Source organism: Scardinius erythrophthalmus (genome assembly GCF_964197995.2).
Source record: "Scardinius erythrophthalmus genome assembly, chromosome: 21".
NCBI classification, from domain to species: domain Eukaryota; kingdom Metazoa; phylum Chordata; class Actinopteri; order Cypriniformes; family Leuciscidae; genus Scardinius; species Scardinius erythrophthalmus.
The window spans coordinates 36,218,566-36,243,565 of NC_138241.1; the positions used below are offsets into that span (position 1 = coordinate 36,218,566).

General features: G+C 39.9%; 1 protein-coding gene across 1 annotated transcript in view; it reads right to left on the reverse strand.

Annotated features, from left to right (window-relative positions):
• LOC308681702 (adhesion G protein-coupled receptor A2-like) overlaps positions 1–25,000 on the reverse strand; it is a 95,779-nt gene that overhangs the window by 16,531 nt on the left and 54,248 nt on the right. The window contains exons 8-12 of the mRNA XM_081350787.1: positions 18,639–18,803; positions 16,636–16,831; positions 15,159–15,308; positions 12,138–12,299; positions 10,536–10,730 (exon numbers count right to left, since the gene is read on the reverse strand). Of these exons, the coding sequence (XP_081206913.1) occupies positions 10,536–10,730; positions 12,138–12,299; positions 15,159–15,308; positions 16,636–16,831; positions 18,639–18,803 (868 nt within the window). The remainder of the gene's footprint in view (positions 1–10,535; positions 10,731–12,137; positions 12,300–15,158; positions 15,309–16,635; positions 16,832–18,638; positions 18,804–25,000) is intronic.

Here is a 25,000-nt window from a genome sequence, read left to right on the forward strand (position 1 = left end):
CACTACGTGATTTTCTGTGAATTCTGTGAACTTTGAACGCACATAATCTGCAGACCGGCTCAGACATTCCAGCCCGATCTCATGAAAGTGTGCATCTATAGCACGAATTATATTTATCGTTCAATTTATACAGAAAAAAAAATAGTTTTGACGTGCATGATACACAGTTTTCGCGTGCTCAACTAGTAATACACACACACCCCACACCACTAATCCCACCCAAGGCGTTTACAGTGCGCATCATATGCACGTCAAAACTATTTTTTTGCGTATATACATTTCGTGCTATAGATACGCACTTTCATGAGATCGTGTTGGACATTCAGAACAACACTGACTCACCCAGATCTCAATATCAGGGCAAAAATCTGAGCAGAAGTGGTGTATTCCAGCCTTTACACACATAGGGCCCTATCTTGCACCCAGCGCAATTGACTTTGTACACCAACGCATGTATCATTCCTATTTTGCACCGGACGCACAGCGGACTTTTCCCTCCACAGACGCACACCGGTAAATTAGGGAATGAACTTGCGCTCCCGGCGGCGGTTCAGCGAAAAGAGGAGGCGTGTTCCGGCGCAAACGTTCCCTGGTGCTATTTTGCAGTTTCAGAAAACAATTCCGCCACAGACCAGGAGAAACCTCGTCTAAAGTCAGCGGCGCGTTCAGATGCTGTTTTAAGGGCGCATGCTTGGCCATAATGTAGCGTGAGCACAACGCACATACACTTTGCTTCTCTCATCTACACACAGACGCAGCAGTTTTAATTTTTAGAAAACCATACATTAAGGAAAAATATTCCACACGAGGGAAATCATTGTTGTGTCCATGAAGATGTGAAAAAATAGGCATAAATCTAGCTTACACATTTACCCAAATTATCATACGCCTGTTTAACCGAAGCTAATCTGTGTGTGTTTCTCCGTCCCCAATGTCACTATTCTGTGTTTTACGGCCCTGACGAGAACGTCGGTCTCCTCGGCTGTGAACCGCTCCTGGCAAATCCGCCGTTATAATAGCGATCCGCCATGGAACAAGCGCGCCTGCTCTTAAAGGGAATGTGAGATGTCGCTCTGATTGGTTTATTTCACGTTACACCCAAACCACACCTATGAGTAATGAAGCGACTTCAGACCAACACATTTTAGATTTGCATCCGCCGACAAAGTTACTTGCGTTTCGCGCTTGATACTTGCGTTTCAGATCATTAAAATAGGGCCCATAAACTCTCCCAGACACCGACTGTGAATAAGAGTAATTCCCAGCTGTATTCCCAGTTTAACGTAACAAGGTGTTTTAGAGGTAATTAGTGACCCTGAAACTCTCCGGCTCCGGGATCTCGGGATTCTCCGATCGGCTTCATCTCAGAGTTTTAATTGAAGCCCACAGATGAGCCTCATACACACAGATTGCAGGGCAATTAGCAAACGTCCTTCCTCGTTTTTGGGAGTGTAGATGAGAAACTCGTCTGAGATCATGTAGACCTCATTCACTGACTGAGAGAATTAACACATAATGAGATTTGGGGTTTGAACAGCATGAAGAGAATATAAGTATCAGATGCATGTGTGGAGTCAGTGGCTGTGTTTACATGCACAACTTTTGTTTCAATCGGACTGAATTCATTCCGATTTATGAATCTGAATGTAGTGTTTACATGAACGCTAAACATGTGATCGGGTTGATTAGCGCGTTTATTCATCACAAGCTTTAAATCGGAAAAAGGGAGAGCGGGGCACAAAGTAACGCTTTTTGACTTTCTCAGTTTGTGTAAATCTACTTATGGTTCAGAGTATTTATTTTTCCCCACATGTCTAGTACAATTATGTGGTTTTGTTTTATTAATACAGTATATACTTTTTTCTTGATATACCCCGAAAGAATGGAAGTGAAATGTGACAACATGCCCCATAGGCGGGGTACATTGTAGCATGACCATATGACAGCTTAAAATGTTATCTGATCTAATAAATAAAAAAATACAAGACAAACTAAAATATTTTTCTAAATAAAATAAAATTATTAACTTTTTCATATAAAATAATGGAAATTTTTAATAATTAAATATAAACTCATTTTTGAGTTTTGACTACGAACACATGAAAACACAGCTATACAACATAGTTCAAAACAAATAAATAATTAGTAATTTCTGAACATTGAATCTCAGTCTTTATTCACACTTTTGTCAAGTTTTCTAAATAGAATTAATAAAAGTATAGAATTTAATAGCATATTTCTAATAGGGGCCCATTGTAACGCAGCGTGACAACATTCCCCGCCTGCATAACTGGGATTTAAACCCGGCTAGTGTCTTTTAAAATAATATCAGATTTGTCAGATTTGTCTCATTCATACGACACTTTATTCATCAGGAGAACGGCTCGTTCAGCGCGTCACACGTCATTGCGCTGTTTCTGCATCATCACACATGCGCAGTCCTTCCAGCTTCAGTGTTCAATCTGATCAAGTGTTCACATGTTCTCTGGATCGGGTTAGAAAAGGAATAAATCACTCCTTTCAATCCGATCGAAATTGAATTCGGATCGAGCTCAATCGGATCGGTTAGGGTGTTTAGATGAAGGCTTTCCAGTCCGACTGAGCCGTCAATCCCATTACTGACGGATTATTTGTTTGCATGTAAACGCCGCCGATGTGATGTGTGTTTCATAACTGTATTTATTGTATTATATTGCTTAAATTTGATCAAGCTATCAAGTCTGGTGCACTATCTTTGTGAGGACTCTCCATAGACGTAATGGTTTTTATACTGTACAAACTGTATATTCTGTCCCCTTACACTGCCCCTATCCCTAAACCTCCCCATCACAGGAGACATTCTGCATTTTTACATTTTCAAAAAAACTCATTCTGTATGATTTATAAGCTTGTTTACCCATGGGGACCTCAATTTAGGTCCCCACGGTGACACGAGTCCCCATGAGTCTGTGTGCATTCAGGTTTAAGTCCCCACCGGTGTAGAAAAACATGTCCACACACACACACACACATTCCTCTAGAGCTAGAAATGAAACGTCTCAACTGGTGTTAGAGATCTCAATGTGAACTCATCTCAAATTCCTCTATGATCAAACTCTCTGAGCAGCTTTCCACATCATTAGTGTTAATACTACAATTAAACAAGGAGGCGTAAAAAAAAACTGAAACACACACACACACACACACATTTATGGGAATGCAATCATTCTTAGAACATATTTTTGTTCATAGCTTATACCCGCATTCCCATGAAGTTATTAGTACATTATTTCTGAATGTGAGTGTTTAAAATGTCTAAATCACTTTTTTTTATATTAAAATGCTTGGTTATGCGAACATTAAGGGAACATTCCATTTGATCATTCTTCAGAAATTATTGGAATGTTACTTTTGAATGTTCTCGGAACATTCCGAAACAAGTGGTTACATTTAATTAAATAAATAAATAAAAACGTTACTAAATGTTTCAGGTAAAAACATTCCATGACCGATGCATAAATATTGTTTTTATGTTAAAAGTTTTAAGGACGTTATTTTGAATGAACATTCTAGTAATGTTACTGGAAGAATGTTTGTTCATAACTTTGAGAGAACATTCCCTGTTAGCTGGGAGAGAGTTGATGTAAAGGTCAGTCACCGACACGTCAGCAACACACACACACACACACACACACACACACACACACACACACGCACGCACGCTCAGCGAATCAAGCATCACTCCTGCAGATCACACACAGTCTCTTACTGGAATCAACATTAGACTAACTGTGTGTGCTGGGTTACTTACTCACAGTTAAACCTGCTCTGGATATGAATTATTCACTTCTGGAAATGTTGATATCGGCAGGATGAGGACAGTATCATTCGCATACACAAATGGACTGGCGTATGGCTGTATAATTACCAGTGGAAATAAAAAACAGACCCTGACCCAGTCAAAGCAACAGATGATGATTATAGAGAAGCCTCCAGTTCAAATGAACTCCGCATTTCTCTCGCACGATCGCGGTTTATTCGGCACTCACGGGTCAGACGGGTCGGAAGGGTCAGACGGGTCGGAAGGGTCAGACGGGTCGGAAGGGTCAGCCGGGTCACACGGGTCGGATGGGTCACTCAGACGGGTCGGACGGGTCATACGGGTCGGACGGATCACACGGGTCAGACGGGTCACACGGGTCAGACGGGTCACTCAGACGGGTCGGACGGGTCACTCAGACGGGTCGGACGGGTCACTCAGACGGGTCGGACGGGTCACTCAGACCTGGTCGGACGGGTCACTCAGACCTGGTTGGACGGGTCACTCAGACGGGTCGGACGGGTCACTCAGACCTGGCCGGACGGGTCACTCAGACCTGGTCGGACGGGTCACTCAGACCTGGTTGGACGGGTCACTCAGACGGGTCGGACGGGTCACTCAGATGGGTCACACGGGTCGGACGGGTCACACAGGTCGGACGGGTCACACGGGGCGGACGGGTCACACGGGTTACTCAGACGGGTCGGACGGGTCGGATCTGATGGTTTAGCTAGGGTGACCATACGTCCTCTTTTTCCAGGTCATGTCCGGCCGGGATTTCGAGATCGCCCAAAATATCCGGGATTCGGCTTTTGCTTTCTACAGTCACCATTCATTATGTTTACATTATTACATTATTTGACACTGACACGTACATGCCAGCTTTGCAGGTCATGCATTCTGCTTCACACGGATCCCGATCGAGACGAAAACACAGGAATTTTCTTAGCAACCGATCACTTGTTTAGCGTTCATGTAAACACTACATTCAGATTCACCAATCGGAATTAATTCAGTCCTATTGAATCAAAAGGTGTGCATGTAAACAAAATGAATGGCGACGAGAAAGCAAAAGCCGAATCCCGGATATTTTGGGCGATCTCGAAATCCCGGCCGGACATGACCTGGAAAAAGAGGACGTATGGTCACCCTAGTTTAGCTGTCGATGGGATTACACTTATTCAGCGTGATCATCTACAGATTCCCTCTCTCCGTCTCTCTCTCTATGAGACGCTTCCAGGGTTTAGCATTCCGAGGCGTTTCTCTGTTAGCTTGAGGCAGGTGAGTGTGTGTCAGAGAGATGCGCAATACATCTTTAATGCAGTTCTGCAGACGCAGAGGCATAAACACACAGACACGAGAACAAACGGAGGAGGAGAGGAACACACACACCCATCACGAAACCTCACAGATGCATGAACACACACACACACTTAAATACGACAAGAAATAAAAATAATTCTGTCCAGAATATATTTCAAATATATGTTTAAAATATATTTTGCTTAAACCTTTCAATGCTGTAAAAATGAAAAAGACTGGTTAAGTATTTATATATATATACACACACAATATATATATTTTAATTATATTTATATAAGGAAATATATTTTAGAATTTAAATAAACATTTTAAGGGAAAAATATATTTTGGGACAGAAAGAAAATACATTTCCAATTTTAAAATACATTTTGGTTAATATTTATGTATTTATATTTAAATAATATATTAAGATAGTATAATATATTATATATTAAAATATGCATAATATATTTTTTTAAATATATTTTAAAATATAACAAAATATATTTTGCTTAAACCTTCAAATGACAAAATAACAATCTTAAAATCCATTTTGGTAAAAAATGTAATAATATACACACACACACACACACACACACACACACACACACACACACACATATATATAGGGCTGGGTCACACGTATTTCACAATATAGCTGTTGTTGTTTTTTTTTCACTGTAAATTAAATGAAAAGTGGATTATATTCTACATTAACATGTGATAATGTCTCTTTCACCAAAATATTTGTATATTAATGCAGCGAGTCACGAGGTTTCTCTCCAATTATAAACAGCTAAACTCCACTCGAGTTGTGTCACGTTTCTTCATCACACATACATAACATTCACTCAATTCACTCAAGAGGAAAATCTTGTCATCATTTACAGAAAATTTTGCATTTAGCACCGCATTTATCCACTCATTCACTGCAAAGTATTGTAAAATATACACAATTTCAGTTTCTGTTCCAAAGAATCACATGACTTTAGTAGATCTGAAATGCAGTGCACAAATCACATGTCATTTCTGTTGAGTAAATAATGGGTTTTCATTTTCACCTGAACGTTTCCTGTCCGACGCATGACAAAATGGACTCGGGTCATACAGGTCGGACGGGTCGGAAGGGTCAGACGGGAAGGAAGGGTCAAACGGGGCGGAAGGGTCAGACAGTAATATTGACTCAAAATGTAATATTTGATTTAAACGTTATATAAAACTGCATGTGAATGATGTGATCAGATCATTATGAATGATCTAAATCTCCCAGAGGCGACTGACACACAGCCGGCAAATAAAGTCCTGATCAAAATATATTCCAAATAGAAGGCAGCGGGTCGTTCACTTGTTAGTGTGCACTAGGGCAGAATGATGATCAATTAAGCGGATATACACATGCGATCAGCCTCCAGCGTTCCTGTGATTTATAGTGAACTTCACTGTTGCTCCTCATTAGACCAATGTTCTGCGTTCTGCTCCATCACGAGCTCAACTAAAGATAAGCTTAATGTTTGTGTTCTACACACACACACAATTATCATAGAAAAATCCAGAACTATCGAACATTTCCAAGAGAAGCATCACTAATTCTCACAGATCGTCTTCTTCATCTTTATCGTCTCTCTGAATCACACCACATGATTTATATTCGCAAACGGTTTTCGTCAGCCGAACTCCTTTGAGCTAAAATAATAAAATAATAAAGTTCCCCTGATATTTGTAGCTATGTTTCAATCATTTAAAAACACTGATGTCAGTAAATGGTCACACGATATGCAAGTGAAAAAAAATATATATGTTTTAGTATACTGGCGGCCACAAGTTTGGAATAATTAGGATTTTTTAATATCTGTTCGCAAAGACTGAATTTATTTGATATAAAGCTTGTAATATAGTTATACATTTAAATTGTAATATTTAAATATTTTATATATATATATGATGATTATATGTTATATATTATATATATAACAGATGATTTACATTGGAATAATATTCCAAATTTTTACTGTATTTTTGATCAAATAAATGCAGCCTTAGTGAGTTTAAAAAAACATAGTTATTGCAAATGTTTGACTGTCAGCGTAAGCGTTTTAATTTTATTGTTTTTATTAAATATGTTTTAATTCAATATTTTATATTAAATTATATTTTATTTTATATTTAAAATATAAAGTAGAATATAAAATAATTCTATTCTATTCCACTCTATTCTACTCTACACTACTCTACTCTATTCTACTTTACTCTACACTACTCTACTCTATTCTACTCTACACTACTCTATTCTACTCTACACTACTCTATTCTACTCTACACTACCTTACTCTACTCTATGCTACTCTACACTACTCTACACTACTCTACTCTACTCTACTCTATTCTACTCTACACTACCTTACTCTACTCTATGCTACTCTACACTACTCTATTCTACTCTACACTACTCTATTAAACTCTACACTACCTTACTCTACTCTACTCTATTCTATTCTATTCTACTCTACACTACTCTATTCTACTCTACACTACTCTATTCTACTCTACACTACTCTATTCTACTCTACACTACCTTACTCTACTCTATGCTACTCTACACTACTCTATTCTACTCTACACTACTCTACTCTATTATACTCTACACTACCTTACTCTACTCTACTCTACTCTATTCTATTCTACACTACTCTATTCTACTCTACTCTACTCTACTCTATTCTACTCTACACTACCTTACTCTACTCTATTCTACTCTACACTACCTTACTCTACTCTATGCTACTCTACTCTACTCTACTCTACTCTACTCTACTCTACTCTACACTACCTTACTCTACTCTATGCTACTCTACACTACTCTACTCTATTCTACTCTACACTACTCTATTCTACTCTACACTACCTTACTCTACTCTATTCTACTCTACACTACTCTATTCTACTCCACACTACTCTACTCTATTCTACTCTACACTACCTTACTCTACTCTATTCTACTTTACTCTACTCTATTCAACTTTACTCTACGCTATTTTACTATATTCAACTTTACTCTATGCTACTTTACTCGATTCTACTCTATACTCTACTCTACTCTATATCTATTCTACTCTACTCTGTATCTACTCTACTCTACTCTGTATCTACTCTACGCTACTCTACTCTGTATCTACTCTACTGTACTGTACGCTACTCTACTCTGTATCTACTTTATTCTACTTTACTCAACTCTACTCGACTCTATTCGACTACTCTACTCTGTATCTACTCTACGCTACTCTGTATCTACTCTATTCTACTTTACTCAACTCTACTCGACTCTATTCGACTACTCTACTCTGTATCTACTCTACGCTACTCTGTATCTACTCTATTCTACTTTACTCAACTCTACTCGACTCTATTCGACTACTCTACTCTGTATCTACTCTACTCTACTCTGTATCTACTCTATTCTACTTTACTCAACTCTACTCGTCTCTATTCGACTACTCTACTCTGTATCTACTCTACTCTGTATCTACTCTATTCTACTTTACTCAACTCTACTCGACTCTATTCGACTACTCTACTCTGTATCTACTCTACGCTACTCTGTATCTACTCTATTCTACTTTACTCAACTCTACTCGACTCTATTCGACTACTCTACTCTGTATCTACTCTACTCTACTCTGTATCTACTCTATTCTACTTTACTCAACTGTACTCGACTCTATTCGACTACTCTACTCTGTATCTACTCTACTCTGTATCTACTCTATTCTACTTTACTCAACTCTACTCGACTCTATTCGACTACTCTACTCTGCATCTACTCTACTCTACTCTAGTGTGTGTCTGCTGATGGAGAGATCAGCAGTGTGTGTGAGTGTGTATTGTAGTCATTCCTCAGACTGAAGCCTGATCTCCTCATCAGAGCTCCAGAACTCTCTCACACACACACACACACACACACACACACACACACACACAGATCTTATTAACACCTTCATTTCTCTCTGTTCTTTCCTCCAGACATCACAGAAGCTTCAGCCCATCAAACCCATCTCCTGTTTTAGCTTCATCTCTTCACATCAGCCTGTGTTATCACGTCACTCAATGTGTTATCACAAAATACTCTCTTTAAATAGAGTTTAGAAAACTGTCGTACTAATGCATGCGATTATAAAAACAAACAAACTGAGCTCCGCTGCTGTTCGAAAGAAACTTTTAGCATATATGCATGAAGAAAGTATAAATTTATATTTATTTACACATATAAATATACATGTAGAGTCTTTCTCATCCATGAAAGCAGATGAAAAATACTGAAGACACATGATCTCGCTCTCAGGGCGGATACAACCCTTCGTCCAATCAAATGCTGTCTAGAATAAGAATGCCACGCCCCCTCAGGTATAGCTCCACCTACTTCTGACTGGCAGAGTCAGTGATAAATCACAGTTTCTTGGCTAAAGTTTAAAAAACATTCCCGTCCCACAAGGACATTCATCAACATAGAAAGAAAAACGGCTCTTCTAACCATTTGACCAGAGAGACAAAGACATATAACCGTGTGAATAAAATATAAAATTATTAAATATTCAAAAACAATATTTATAATTTAAAATGTCTAATTATAAAATTGTGAAACATCATAAAAACATTTAAATAAAATATTTCCTCATTGAAGCATTTAGGGAATCATAATTAGATTATTTAATTAAAGGTATTTCAAATGTATAAATTATTAAATATTTTTTATATTAGGTGAACAGGTTTAAATGTGCAAATGAGGCATTGAATGCATATTTAAGTAGTTAATGCCTCATTTGCACATTTAAACCTTTCACATGTTTTCTTTCCTAAAATGATTAATTTTCAAAATCCCTTCAACTCTAATATTTTCTTCAAAGCCACAGATTTGAAGAAAATATTAGAGTTGAAGGGATTTTGAAAATTAATCATTTTAGGAAAGAAAACATTTTAGGAAATAAACTGTTAAATAAACCAGACGAATGATAAATGAATGAAGCTTCAGAAAATAAAACTGTAAAGTTTGGTGTGTGTGAAATGGAGATTTCTGACTCAAACTCACCGCCTTTAAATTGAATGTATACAGATGCAAATTAATAAAATGCAATAAAATAAAAACTTTGGATGTTTTCTTTCCACTAGTCTGAAGTAGACAGTGTTATGAAAGCAAGATAGATCAGTGCATGAAAAACAATGTTTTTAGTAAATCGGACAGAATAACTGGTTTACGGGTCCAAAAACCAGTGAACCAGTTATTCTGTCCGATTTACATTTAACATTTAATGCATTTGGCTGACGCTTTTATCCAAAGCGACTTGCATTGCATTTCATGGTACACATTTTACGTTCTTATCATTATTTCTAATCAGATTTACTTGAATTTTTTGCAGTGTGTTTGGTCAGTGTTGACCCTCACCTGGTTGAGCTGACCCATGGGTGAGCCGGAGACATTAACCGTGTGACATCTGAAGTTGAGCAGGGTGTGTGTGCGCGGTGATCCGCTCTCGTCGTGACCCGGTTCGGCCACCGGGGGCAGTAGAGCCACCGTACACAATAAACCCATGAGAGTCGGTGGGACCATCAGGGCCTCCAGAGCGATGTTAGCAGAAACCTGCACACACACACACACACACACACACACACACACACACACACACACACACACACACACACACACGTTACGCGACCTACTTTCCTCACACTAATTGCTCCTTGGAAAATAAACATCATTCATTGTACGAGTGAGTCAAGGACTGATTATGAACATGTAAAAAGACTAAACAAAGACTCCATTAACGATCCGAGTCTGTAACCTACATTATCAGAACAATAACAGACCAGAAGCTCAGAAATGGTGATTACGTCAATATTTTACAGCACTAGAGTAGAAACCCACCTGAGATACAGACAACATGTACAGTATTAGTCATCAGATTAACAAACGTTAGGATCCCACGGCTCACAATGCATCAGGGAATCAATCAGTGGTGCACAAACCCCTTTTCATTAGTGTTTAATGAGCAAACCTCAAGAGTAATTCATGGCAATTCACAAAATAAATGTTTTTTTTTTATCAAAAGAAGCACGCACTCCATGCATAATATTGTTTTGCAGCTTAAATTGGCCACATATACATATATTACGCCTTTTTTTAAAGTGCATCTTTTTCTCAAATCAGTCAACTGAATGTGTTTTGTATGGAAGCTTGTTTCCATCACGGAGTAAAAAAAATAACTGTGACTTTTTACCGCGCAATTCTGACTTGATTTCTCGCACTTGTATCTAAACTCAGAATTTGTGAGAAATAAAGTCAGAATTGTGGGATATAAACTCGCAAATGTGAGAAGAAATAATTATATTAAACATATAAACTCCTGACGTCAGTATCCACTGCAAAGATGCTTTTCTTACTCAGTATTTTTGTCGTTTCCAGTCCAAATAGCTAAAAATTCTTAAATCAAGAAGCATTTACTAGATGAGTAAACTGACATAAGAAATTCTATTTCTATTATTAAATTATATTATTAAACTATTGTTTTCTGATTAAAAAAAAATCAAAATTAAGTGAGTTTTTAAAAACTTTTTTTTTCTTTTTATAAAACAAGATATAATGTCTAATGTAATTTAACTCATCTAGTAAATGCATCTTGATTTAAGAATTTTTAGATATTTGGGCTGGACACAAGACAAAAATACTAAGTAAGAAAAGCATTTTTTGCAGTGTAAGTGTTGCTTTTAAACGCTCCCGTCTGTATTTGTGTCTGCGTTCTGTGAAGAACGTCAAAGGTTTCTATTTGCAACATGTTTTTGCAGCGTTGAGCACTGTAGCCAATCACAGACCTGTTCGTTGAGCGTGTGAACGCAATGGCCAATCAGAGGCATTCGAGTTAGAATCTGCCCAGAGTTTGTTCAGCTCTGAATGCTCGCAAATGGTTTTGTTATAACCAACAAAGCATAAATCCATGATTGTTTTTCCCATGTATCCTCTGAAATCTGTCTGAATGAAAGTGAGCTTCACCTTAGAGATGACGGTGTTGTTGGTGTTGAGCGCGAGATCTGCGATCCGCTCCACGCACTGGACGATACGTGTGCAAGCGCGAGCTTCATTCTGAGCCATCCAGAGGACGTGCTCCTCCACCTGCATCATGTCACTGGCCACGACGAACACATGGTCGCCCAACTACAGACAAACACACAACCACAGATCAGAGGACAAGACGTGAGGTCCTTCCTCAGGGACCAGTTGTGCTGTTCATCTTTCTCCAGTGTGTAATGTTGCTGTTTGAGGATGAAAAAGGGCAGTTCTTCTCTATATCAGAGTCAGTGTTCCTGAACTCCTGAAACGCCTCCATTGTAGTCTTGAGTTTCTCCCGGGAACGAACACGTCACAATATTCCTCATTATAATAATTCATGCGCAGAATAAAGGGGCGGGGCCTGGTTGAGTTAGTTAGTAGTGTGTTAAACTGGTGGTTATGGAAAGGGGCGGGACATTTCCCAAACACACTCGAAGCGCTCGACCAATCACAACACACCGCTCCAGTCGACCAATCAGAGCACAGTGTGCTTTTAAGAAGGAGGGGCTTCATAGAGACAGGAAGTAAACAGAGCGTTACTGACAGACTGGGAAGAGAGGAGCCGCAACAATGGAGAATATGAGGAGAATAATCAACATTCAAGCAGGAAAACCTGTTCAAGTAGAATCAAGACTTTGTAAAAGGGCATAATGGATTTTCTTTAACATAATCAAGATACATTTACTGGAGAAGCAAAATGAAGTGACTTTACATTTAAAAAAAATGTAAATTTAGTTTTTTTCTGACCACATTGGCAGATTTTTTTTCTTCTTGTTTTAAGCATAAACTCACTTGATTTTGATCATTTTTTCAGAAAACAACACTTAATATTTTCAGTCATTTTGCTTCTCCAGTAAATGTATCTTGATTTATGAATGTTTAGATATTTGTGCTGGGAAACAAGACAGAAATACTTAGGAAGAACAGCATTTTTTGCATCACATGCACAGTTAATCTCCATTACCGGACTGCACTGAACTGAGTTTATGTCTTGAACAAGCCATCAAAAACTATAAGAGCTTTGCGATTCATGATTAAGATGAGTCTCTATAGCAGAACTAAAGGTTATGTCTCATTTACTTGAATAAAGAGGCAATATTCACAGTTCTTATGTGACCTTGAAGCCCTTAAACGACATTTGAACCATAACTGGAATATATTACTGTAACTTTGACTTTAAGCTCTCACTATAGGCATTGAATGACAGCGTTAGTATTAAACCCGAGTGTTTCAGGAGGGCTGTAAATGAAGTGTGCGCTTCACACACAGTTAAAGTCATGTTCTGTTTTTATTTACCTATAAAGCAGCTTTGTGGTAATCATATTCAACACACGCCTTCAGTCACGAGAGCTGAAGATTCAGCACTTCACGCCACATCTTAAACAACAGCATCAACATTACCGCCTCAAGCATTCTCATAGTTGCTTTCCAAAGGGTTTGATTCCCTGTCAATGCACGTACTTGTAAAATGTAAACTTTAAATGCATAGTCAATAAAAAAACCTCTTAAAAATGCATGCAAATGTTTGTATACTTGGCGTGAAGTGTGTGTCTGGCCTGAAGGCCACATATGGCAGGAACAGCTCTTCTTCTGTTGTGTAATTAATACAAATTTCCCCAAAGCGAGACTGTTTTCTCATTCACACCCTCCAAAAGCTCTTCTGGCGGAGTCTGCCAGTGTTATTAAAATGCTGAACGTGTTCACTGAACATGTGTACATAACACTTAAAGCTGAAAATAGCTGATAACAATGTGCAGTGACTCAAATTGCACCTAAATTGCACAGTAGCAGAGCGCCGCGTCAATGACAGCCGGGCAAAACAAGCGTGTGGAAGAGACTGAGACACACAGACAAATCCATCAGAGCAGAAATCCTCACTACAGTCTTCATATCACCTCACGTCACTGCAAGAAGGGATTTCAGGCCCACGTTTACGATTTATGTATTTGAAATGCATTTAAAATTTCAATGAATTTCCATATGGATTAAACAGTTTTAACATAAACAAACTAATAAATGTGATGGGATGCATATTTTTCAGTCACGCATTAATGAAGCAGGTCAGATTTCTACACTCAAAAACTCAAGGAATAGTTTATTATTAATTATATGCAACTGTTATTTTCAAAATGCATGCATTTAAAGTGCTTAAAATCTGCATTAATCTCTTCGTTGTGAAAAAGTAATATTCAGGTAAAGTATGAACATGGTTAAAATATAGCTAGTTGTGGAACAAGCAATGGGATTTTTGTTATTGTGTATTTAAAGCACATTTAGATTATTAGTACTATTGCAGAAATCTGACCTGCTTCATTTATGTGACTGACGAATATGCATCACATTACGTTTATTAGTTTATGTTAAAACTGTAATCCAAATGCATGAAAATGTTATATGCAGTTCAAATAGATAAATATTTTTCCAGTGTGTAAACATATCTAAACGTTTTTAAATCAAAATGCATTTACTGGAGATGCAAAATGGCAAAAAATTAAAACAAACTCTGAAAATAAAACTTAAGTGATTTTAAATTATAAAAATAGTATTTAAATCAAGAAGAATAAAAATCAGAAAAACAAACTTAATTCAAAGGGAAAACGAGATTATTTTTCTAGACAGATATTTGTTCTTGTTTTAAGCATAAACTAATTTTAATCAATTTCTCAAATCTTCAGTCATTTTGCTTCTTCTCCAGTAAATGTGTCTTGATTTAAGAATGTTTAGATATTGATGCTGGAAAACAAGACAGAAACACTGAGGAAGAACAGAATTCTTTTGCAGCGATCCATCAAAAGTATATTAAACATATAATTAGGTGTAAAACTAAGAAAAATACTGCCACTATAATGATAAAGAAGACCTTGTCTTTGCTTAAACGTTCATAGATCTGTGCTGGACTGACTGGATATAGTCAGAATCCTGAAGGATTAAACAGGTTGAGGCATTATGGGATGCGATTCTCACCTCTCTGACATCATACACCAGGCGTGTGAGTCTTTCTATCAGGTGAGTGACAAATATGACGTCCATCATGTCTCCGAACAGCGCCGCCCTGCTGGTGAGAGAGGAGAGATGCTGCGCCACCCTCAGCGCGTTAGAGGCGTTCACTGGTCTCTGAGTTCACATCGGAGAGAGAAAGAGCACAACTGAGAAAATATGAAGCAGCAAAACTTCTTTCAACATTGATAATAATCATAAATGTTTCTTGAGCATCAAATCCTCATATTAGAGTGATTTCTGAAGGATCATGTGACACTGAAGACTGGAGTAATGATGCTGAACATTCAGCTTTGATCACAGGAATAAATTACACTTTACTGTATATTCACATAGTAAACAGATGTTTTACATTGGAATAATATTTCACAATTTTACTGTATTTTTGATCAAATAAATGCAGCCTTGGTGAGCAGAAGAGACTCTATATTTGAGAGCCATTACATTTTTAAAACATATTATAATACTATTATATTACATTGATTGATATTATGTTGGTTGACATTTTTGCTGTATTATGAATTTGAGTGTACACATCATTTGGTGTTCATGTGTATTTAAGTTGAATCTTTGAGTCTACTTCATTAGATGCATTACAGTTAAAGCTTCTATAAGCAGAAGAGACACAAACATTAAAAAATCGAACCGTGACCCTAAGCTTTTAAATGATAGTGCATGTCCAGATTCTACTAGTTAAAACTTGTGTTTTGGCCGCTGGGATTGTGTGTCAGATTATTGCATGTTGTCTGGCACACCAAAGTCCAAAGAAACTTAAAATACTAATAGTGAAGACTATTGAGACATGAGGAATTAAAAAGAGGGCCTGAGCCAATCAAATCTCAAAGAATCCTTTAGTTCTCAGGCTTTAAACACAAGTGATGCTGTAAATCAAGGTCAGGTTGAACATCTGCTCAGTATAATTAGGTGTGTGTCGTGCCGGAGTGATTCCAGCAGGATAACGGCCCTCCAGCGATAAATAAACTCCACTCGTGATGATGATGATGATCATCAGAGACTCCGAAAGACCCGAGTGTGATTTTTTTTTCTTCACACTAACATAAAAACAGATATCATTCCAAATTTTTTTTTTTTTTTTTTTTTTTTTTTGATTTAGACAGAGTTGACAACCATACAAAGTCTCGTGCCATTTGGACAAAGAGACATTTTTATTTTATTTTAGCAAAAGTCATTTGCGGGTCAAAAAGACGGATAAGGGTGAAATTATTACATTGTTTAAATTAATAAATTTTTCACTAACTTTGATTTTGTATATGTGCATTTCTGAAATGCATAACTTTGACAATTACCTCTGATAACAGATCACTCTAAATTGTAATGTGGATGTGTATTGTGAAAAGCGCTATACAAATGAATGTGAATTGAATTGAATTGAATTGAACTGAACTGAATTGAATTGAATGGAATGATGATGAAGGTTACAGACCTGTGTGAGTTCATGCAGGCTGCGGGTGAACTGGTTTGCGTACGAGCACTGGTTATAGTCATGCTCCGCCCACCGGCCCGATTGGCCACACCTCCGCCATGCCCTCTTCTCCTGAGGGGCGGGGCTAGAGGCGGAGCTACCGCTGGCCACCGCACACGGCAGGAACGCCAGGAAACCAGACAAAGTCTTCGGCCACCTGAGAAAACAACATGTGAATGTGATTCACCAGATCAAGAGTCTGTTCTCTTCACTGAGCGCATGTTTGAGTGTTGAATCCGCTGGTGTTTCTGTGATTTTTAGTGGATTTATGATCAACATCATCCATTAACTACAAACAAACTATACTGACAAATATTAATGTGCATTTCAAACTCAACAAATGTTTTGTTTGTAAAGTGTGTTTGAGCATCTTTCTTTACAATAAATGGCACTGGCTGTGATATTTTGAAATAAAACACAATAACATTCAGACATTTTACACTACCGTTCAAAAGTTTTGGGGGTCGGGAACATTTTTAATATGTTTTTTGAAAGAAGTCTCTTATGCTCACCAAGACTGCATTTATTTGATCAAGAATGGTATGATGGGTGGTTGCCAGGGTGTTGCTATGTGATTGACAGAAGGTTGCTATATGGTTGCCAGGGTATGCTGGGTGGTTGCAAGGGTGTTGCTATGTGGTTGCCAGGGTGTTGCTATGTGGTTGTCAGGGTGTTGCTATGTGGTTGCCAGGGTAATGGGTAGTTGCATGGGTGTTCATATGTGGTTGCAAGGGTATGATGGGTGGTTGCAAGGGTGTTGCTATGTGGTTGCCAGGGTATGCTGGGGGGTTGCCAGGGTGTTGCTACGGGGTTGCCAGGGTATGCTGGGTGATTGCAAGGGTGTTGCTAGGTGGTTGCCAGCGTGTGCTAGGAGTTTGCAAGGGTGTTGCTATGTGGTTGCCAGGGTGTTGCTATGTGGCTGCTAGGTTATGACAGGTGTTTTCAAGGGTGTTACTATGTGGTTGCCAGGGTGTTCCTGTGTAGTTGTTAGTACGTGCAAGGTGTTTGCAAGAATATTGCTTTGCGGTTACTAGGGTGTTGCTATGCTAGATGGTTGACCTTAAACTTTTGAAACGGCAGTGCAAGCGTGACTTAAGCGTCTTTCCGAGAAATTTATCATGTTCAGAGTTTCACACAACACTTGAGGTTTGTGAAGATGAACAGTGTCCATTTGCTGCCGTCAAGTGAAGCACAAATGCTCTGTAATAAATTACATTAATTTCTCTGGTAACAACAGACTGATTTTCCAGCCCATTACAGACGTGTCCTGCACAAACACAGAACATGAAGCTATAGAAGCAACAATCAGAGAACTGACATTAAAATACAACAGAGGACAAAAGAGTCACTGATGCATCACAACCACAGTGAAGTGATTTTTAAGTAACGACGTCTGTGTGTGAGTGTGATGTTGCTGACAGTTAGCTGGGCTTCTGTAGCGGCGGCTTCTGTTTGTGTGTGTGTGTGTGTGTGTGTGCTGTTAGGGTGTTCCTGAGTACTTGTTAGTACGTGCATGTGGTTTGCAAGGATGTTGCTATGCGGTTACTAGGTTGCAAGGATGTTGCTATGCGGTTACTAGGTTGCAAGAGTGTTGCTATGTGGTTGCTAGGGTGTGCAAGGCGGTTGCCAGGGTGTGCACCGTGTTAGCTTAGGTGTTGATATGTGGCTGCGCGGGTGTGCTAGGTGGTTGCCAGGGTGTGCTAGGAGTTTGCAAGAGTGTTGCTATGTGGTTGCCAGAGTATGCTGGGTGGTTGCCAGGGTGTTGCTATGTGGCTGCTTGGGTGTTGCTATGTGGCTTCTAGGGTGTGTTAGGTGTTTGCAAAGATGTTGCTATGCGGTTACTAGGTTGTAAGGGTGTTGCTATGTGGCTGCTATGGTGTGTTAAGTGGTGCATCACACTGAAGTGATTTTAAGTAACGGCATGAGTGTGTGTGAGTGTGATGCTTCTGTAGCTGAAGACGCACCTGAATTCACCCTTGTTGCTATTGACCCTCTCGGCCGAACAGTACAGCGCTGTCGTCTCCAGAACCACAATCTCCATGCCGATTGAGCTGTTGCCACGGGAACTGGTCACGTGGCACTGCCAATTACCGGAAACCCCGAAATCAATGTTGGACAGGATGAGCTCGCTGTGAGACGAGGGTGAGACGACACTGAGTCACACTTGAACATGAGTATGATTAACAGAGTGAATCTTACACAAGCCAAATTAAACATTTTTATGTTACTCAAATAACACTGACATGACGCACATTTTATTTTCTGAGTGCAAAATAAATGCTATTTGGGTTGCTATTTGATAAAATTAAAAAAATCCATCAATATTTATGATATTGGGCAGCGAAAAACACAAGACTAAGGCTATTCTGTTTCATTCACATTTAGCTCTGAATTATTAATATGCTAGAATTTCCAAAAGTTATTGTTCCTTGGTTTCTACAACATTTTCAAGGGGAACATTGAGGGATGCGAACGATTCATGCATGCAAACACTAGCAGAGGAATAAGTGGCTCAGTGAGCGCGCTCAAATCTTTCACAGTAAAAATGATTAGAGGCTCAGAGAGAAAGACAGTGACTACTCAAGCCCGTAATCCCTCGCTCACTCGCTCATTCACTCACTCGCTCATTCACTCACTCGCTCATTCACTCACTCACTCACTCACTCACTCACTCACTCACTCACTCACTCACTCACTCGCACACTCACTCACACACACACTCACTCACTCACTCACTCACACACACACACACACAGACACACTCGCTCATTCACTCACTCACTCACACACACACACACACTTGCTTGCTCATTCACTCACTCACTCACTCACACACGCTCGCTCGCTCATTCACTCACTCACTCACACACTCACTCACTCACACACTCACTCACTCACTCACTCGCACACACACTCACTCACACACACACACACACACTTGCTCACTCACTCACTCACACACACACTCACTCACTCACTCACTCACTCGCACACTCACTCACACACACACTCACTCACTCACTCACTCACACACACACACACACACACACACACACACACAGACACACTCGCTCATTCACTCACTCACTCACACACACACACACTTGCTTGCTCATTCACTCACTCATTCACTCACTCACTCACTCACTCACTCACTCACTCACTCACTCGCACACTCACTCACACACACACACACACACAGACACACTCGCTCATTCACTCACTCACTCACACACACACACACTTGCTTGCTCATTCACTCACTCACTCACTCACTCACTCACTCACTCACTCACTCACACACGCTCGCTCATTCACTCACTCACACACTCACTCACTCACACACTCACTCACTCACTCGCACACACACTCACTCACACACACACACACTTGCTCACTCACTCACTCACACACTCGCTCACTCACTCACTCACTCACTCACTCACTCACTCACTCACTCACTCACTCACTCACTCACTCACACACACACACACTCACTCACTCACACACACACTCACACACTTGCTCGCTCACTCACTCACACACACACTCACACACTCGCTCGCTCACTCACTCACACACACACTCTCTCACTCACTCACTCACTCACTCACTCACTCACTCACTTTGACCTAGTGTTGCGTAGGTAGTTGCCAGGGTGTTGCTGTGGTGTTTCTATATGACTTTTAAAGTGTGCTAGGTGGTTGCTATGGTGTTTCTTTTTGGTTGTTAGGGTGTGCTAGGTGGTGTCCAGGGCATGCTACGTGTTTGCTGAGGTGTGTTAGGTAGTTGCAAGATCGTGGCCATGTAGGTGCTAAGGTGTGCAAGGTAGTTCCAATGAAGGTGGTTGCCAGGGTGTTGCTAAGTGGCTGCGTACTGCCCCAACAAGATAAGACCCCACTTCAGAGTCTCTATGATATATCTATTTTTTCAGTAAAAAAAAAAATGTGGGGGGTGTGGGGAGTGGGGGTACATATTTCACCATTAAAACAGATGACAAGCAACATGTCATAATTATAAAAAGACACACTTCAGTAGAAATTGGAAGAAAAAGTAGAAACAATTTTCTTGAGTTACTGTAATATCTAGAGTGCAAGGTTGCCCTGTTTATGCCTGTTTAGGAGAGGTAAAAGCGGCATAAATTATCCTGATGTGTGGATGACGTCTGATTATGGCACATTATTCCTCTCTCAGCTGCAGTCCGGCAACACTTAGATCCCTGATTAACGACCTCGGACCCTCGGACCAGCACTAGAGACTGACCCATCTGTAGCGCATATGGCTCAGAGACCAGTTTGAAGAGAGTGAGTGTGTGTGTGTGTGTGTGTGTGTGTGTGTGTGTGTGTGTGTGTGTGTGTGTGTGTGTGTGTGTGTGTGTGTGTGTGTCTCTGTGGCGTGAAGCAGAGCTGTGCTTGTGCCCTGTTAAACTGACAACCACACAGCAAACATAACAGAGTGCTCCCCCTACTGAGACATGAGTGATGCTCCACGCTCACATGATACCACACAAGCAGAAATATACACAACAAACACACAGAAAAGACTCCTGTTGTGTTACACACACACACAAAAAAATAAGTCATTCAGGATTAGAACAACATGAGGGTGAGTAAAATCACAAATGTAATCTCCTTAATATTTCAATTATTGCTGTTAGACAAGAATAAAGTTAAATATGGGGCAGGCCGCATAGCAACACCATTGCAAACACCTACAACATATTAGCAACCACAGCTACACCCTGCCATTACCCACAACACATAATAAACTGCATAGCAACACCACGCACAACACATTAGCAACCACATAGCAACACCCTGCCAATCACACTCAACATTTGGAACCACATAGCGACACCCTAGCAACCGCCCAAAACACAATTGCAGCCGCATAGCAACACCCTGGCAACCACCCATGACATATTAACCACAGGAACACCCTGGCAGTGGCAACCACACATAACACGTTAGCAACACACTGGCAACCACACACCCCATTTGCAACCGCATAGCAACACCCTGGAAACCATCCATAATATATTAGCAACCACAGCAACACCCTGGCAACCACACATAACACATTAGCAACACCCTGAAAACCACACACAACATATGCAACCACATAGCAACACCCTAGCAACCACCCAAAAAACAATTGCAATTACATAGCAACACCCTGGCAACCACCCATAACATATTAGCAACCACAACACCACCCTGGCAACAACACACAACATATTATCAACACCCTGGTAACCACACAAAACATTTGCAACCACATAGCAACACCCTGGCAACCACCCAAAACACAATTGCAACCACATAACAACACCCTGGCAACCACCCAGAACATATTAGCAACCACAGCAACACCCTGGCAACCACACACAACATCCAATCATAATGCCAGTGAGTTTTGCATACAATACTCATGTTTTCGACAAAATAAAATGAAATTCTGTATGTGTCCGAGCAAGAGCAGAACAAGCATCACTGAGGACACAAAGACACACACACACTGTGACCTACATTCACACAACAAAGCTCTATTGTCCAGCCATCCACGTCTCCAAAACGCTTCACTAGCAGCATTCACAATCATGCACTAATATTCCTCAATCTGAGGATAATAACAGGCCTGTGAATGCTGGGGGGGGCTTCACTGATGAATATTTTAAAGCCCAGAGCATGAAAATAGTTCTGCCCACTATAGAGACTCTTCCAGTCAGTATCGCTGGAGCTTGAACAACAAGAGCAGGTAAATAAACGTGAAATATTAATAAAACATTGAAAACTAAAAGGACACAAACACACTCAGAAACACTTTTTCATGACTCTAGAGTTTGATACAACTTTTAGCAGATCTAAAAGCAACTTACAGTGCATTCATGCTATACATCTTATTGAGCTTTCTATTCATCAAAGAATACTGAGAAATAAAACGTATAACGGTTTCCACAAGAATATGAGGCAGCACAACTGCTCTCAACATTGATAATAATCATAAATGTTTCTTGATCATCAAATCATCATATTAGAGTGATTTCTGAAGGATCATGTGACACTGAAGACTGGAGTAATGATGCTGAACATTCAGCTTTGATCACAGTAATAAATTACACTTTACTGTATATTCACATAGAAAACAGCTGATTTACATTATTATATTTCACAATTTTTACTGTATTTTTAATCAAATAAATACAACATTGTTGAGCAGAAGAGACATGTATAGTATAGAGCAAATTATATATTTATTATATAATAATATAATAATCATCTAAATAAACTAGTCTTCTGAAAGTTTCACTATCAATTTTGAGAAATAAAATAATCATTTTAAACATTTGCATTCTAAATTCTTCGATGCACCTCATAACGAGTTGAACATTTTCATATTTTTCTTCATTTCCTGAATGACGAGGTTTATTTGAGGAGGATTTAAGGTTGATATGAGCTTTGTCTCAGGTTTCATCTCAACTCATGAGACTGATTATTCCATCCTACAATCCTCAATGTTCCTCTAAAGGTTGAACAAATACTGTCTGCTTATGGAGTCATTAGATCATGAGGATGAAGTGAAATCTGGCTTTATGGGATTAAAGACGAGTTACACACTTGACCGTACTCTATAAACACATGAGACGGTCAAGAGACTTGAAAAACAAAGAACTTGACAGGAGTTTATTTAAAAGGTTTTCCTCGTAGAAACACTGAAACACAAACCGACTAAAGCAGCCAGAGAATCTCACTGGAATAAACTCTAACCTGAGACAGACACAAACCCTCGTCAGACAAACTGAGCCATAATGAGAGAATTAAACTCCAGTCGCCATGGTTACCGCATCACATCACCCGCGAGCCAATCAGCAGCGAGAGCCAGAGATTGTGTGTGTGAGTGAGAGAGTTTAAAGCAGTGTTTATGGTGAAGTCAAGATGAACTCAAAATCAATCAACTCCATTCAAAATCAATTCACTTTCTTAATCCTGTAAAGCCTGACATATGAAAAACACACACGTCAATCCGGCAAACGGTCCGACTACAGTCTGGTCTTAAATCAAGCAATTAGCATTGGGGGAAGTGCAGTTTTCTGAGACGTGCGTCACACACACACACTGACAGTTTACAGCGGGATCGACCACATTAACTCACTCCATCACGCTGTGTGTGTGTGTGTGTGTGTGTGTGAGAGAGAGTAAATAGGTTTATACTCGACGCGTCCGCACGAGTGCGAAGGTGCACGCGGCAAAAATTACGTCATTGCGGTTGTGCGCATTAGGTGCGCAAGACCCCATTTCGATTGGCGGTGTGCACGGCTTTTTTTTGTGACAGCGCGCGCGGCTCCGCATCCGAAGATGAACGACTTCGAGACGAATCTGGCCGAGCTCGAACTTCTCATCACACCGGCACCCAGTTTGCACGTCTAAATAAGTTGCTTACATTAAAAAAATTAGCATACAATAGCATAAATGTATTTTTAATGAACCGTATCTTCGGTCCATGTTTAATCAAAATGTTCACGAGACTTAATTAAAATGTTTTGTGAAATTAGAAAATATTCTAATTAGTGAGTGTGTGAGTGAGTGAGTGAGTTTGTGTGTGTGTGTGTGTGTGTGTGTGTGTGCGCATGTGCGTGTAAGTGAGTAAGTGAGTGAGCAAGTGAGTGTGTGTGTGTGTGCATGTGAGTGTGTGAGTGAGTGAATGAGTGAGTGAGTGAGTGTGTGTGTGTGTGTGTGTGTGTGTGAGTGAGTGAGTGAGTGAGTGAGTGAGTGAGTGAGTGTGTGTGTGTGTGAGTGAGTGAGTGTGTGAGTGAGTTTGTGCATGCGTGAGTGAGTGAGTGAGTGAGTGAGTGAGTGAGTGAGTGAGTGTGTGAGTGAGTGAGTGAGTGAGTGAGTGAGTGAGTTTGTGCATGCGTGAGTGAGTGAGTGAGTGAGTGAGTGAGTGAGTGAGTGAGTGAGTTTGTGCATGCGTGAGTGAGTGAGTGAGTGAGTGAGTGTGTGAGTGAGTGAGTTTGTGCATGCGTGAGTGAGTGAGTGAGTGAGTGAGTGAGTGTGTGAGTGAGTGAGTTTGTGCATGCGTGAGTGAGTGAGTGAGTGAGTGAGTGAGTGAGTGTGTGTGTGAGTGAGTGAGTCTGTGAGTGAGTTTGTGCATGTGTGAGTGAGTGAGTGAGTGAGTGAGTGAGTGAGTGAGTGAGTGAGTGAGTGAGTGAGTGAGTGAGTGAGTGAGTGAGTGAGTGAGTGTGTGTGTGTGTGATTATGCTCTGATTATGGGACCGGTGTTTTGGTTGGCCGGTGGAGTCAGACAGGGCCGTTCCCGTCTCTCTCTC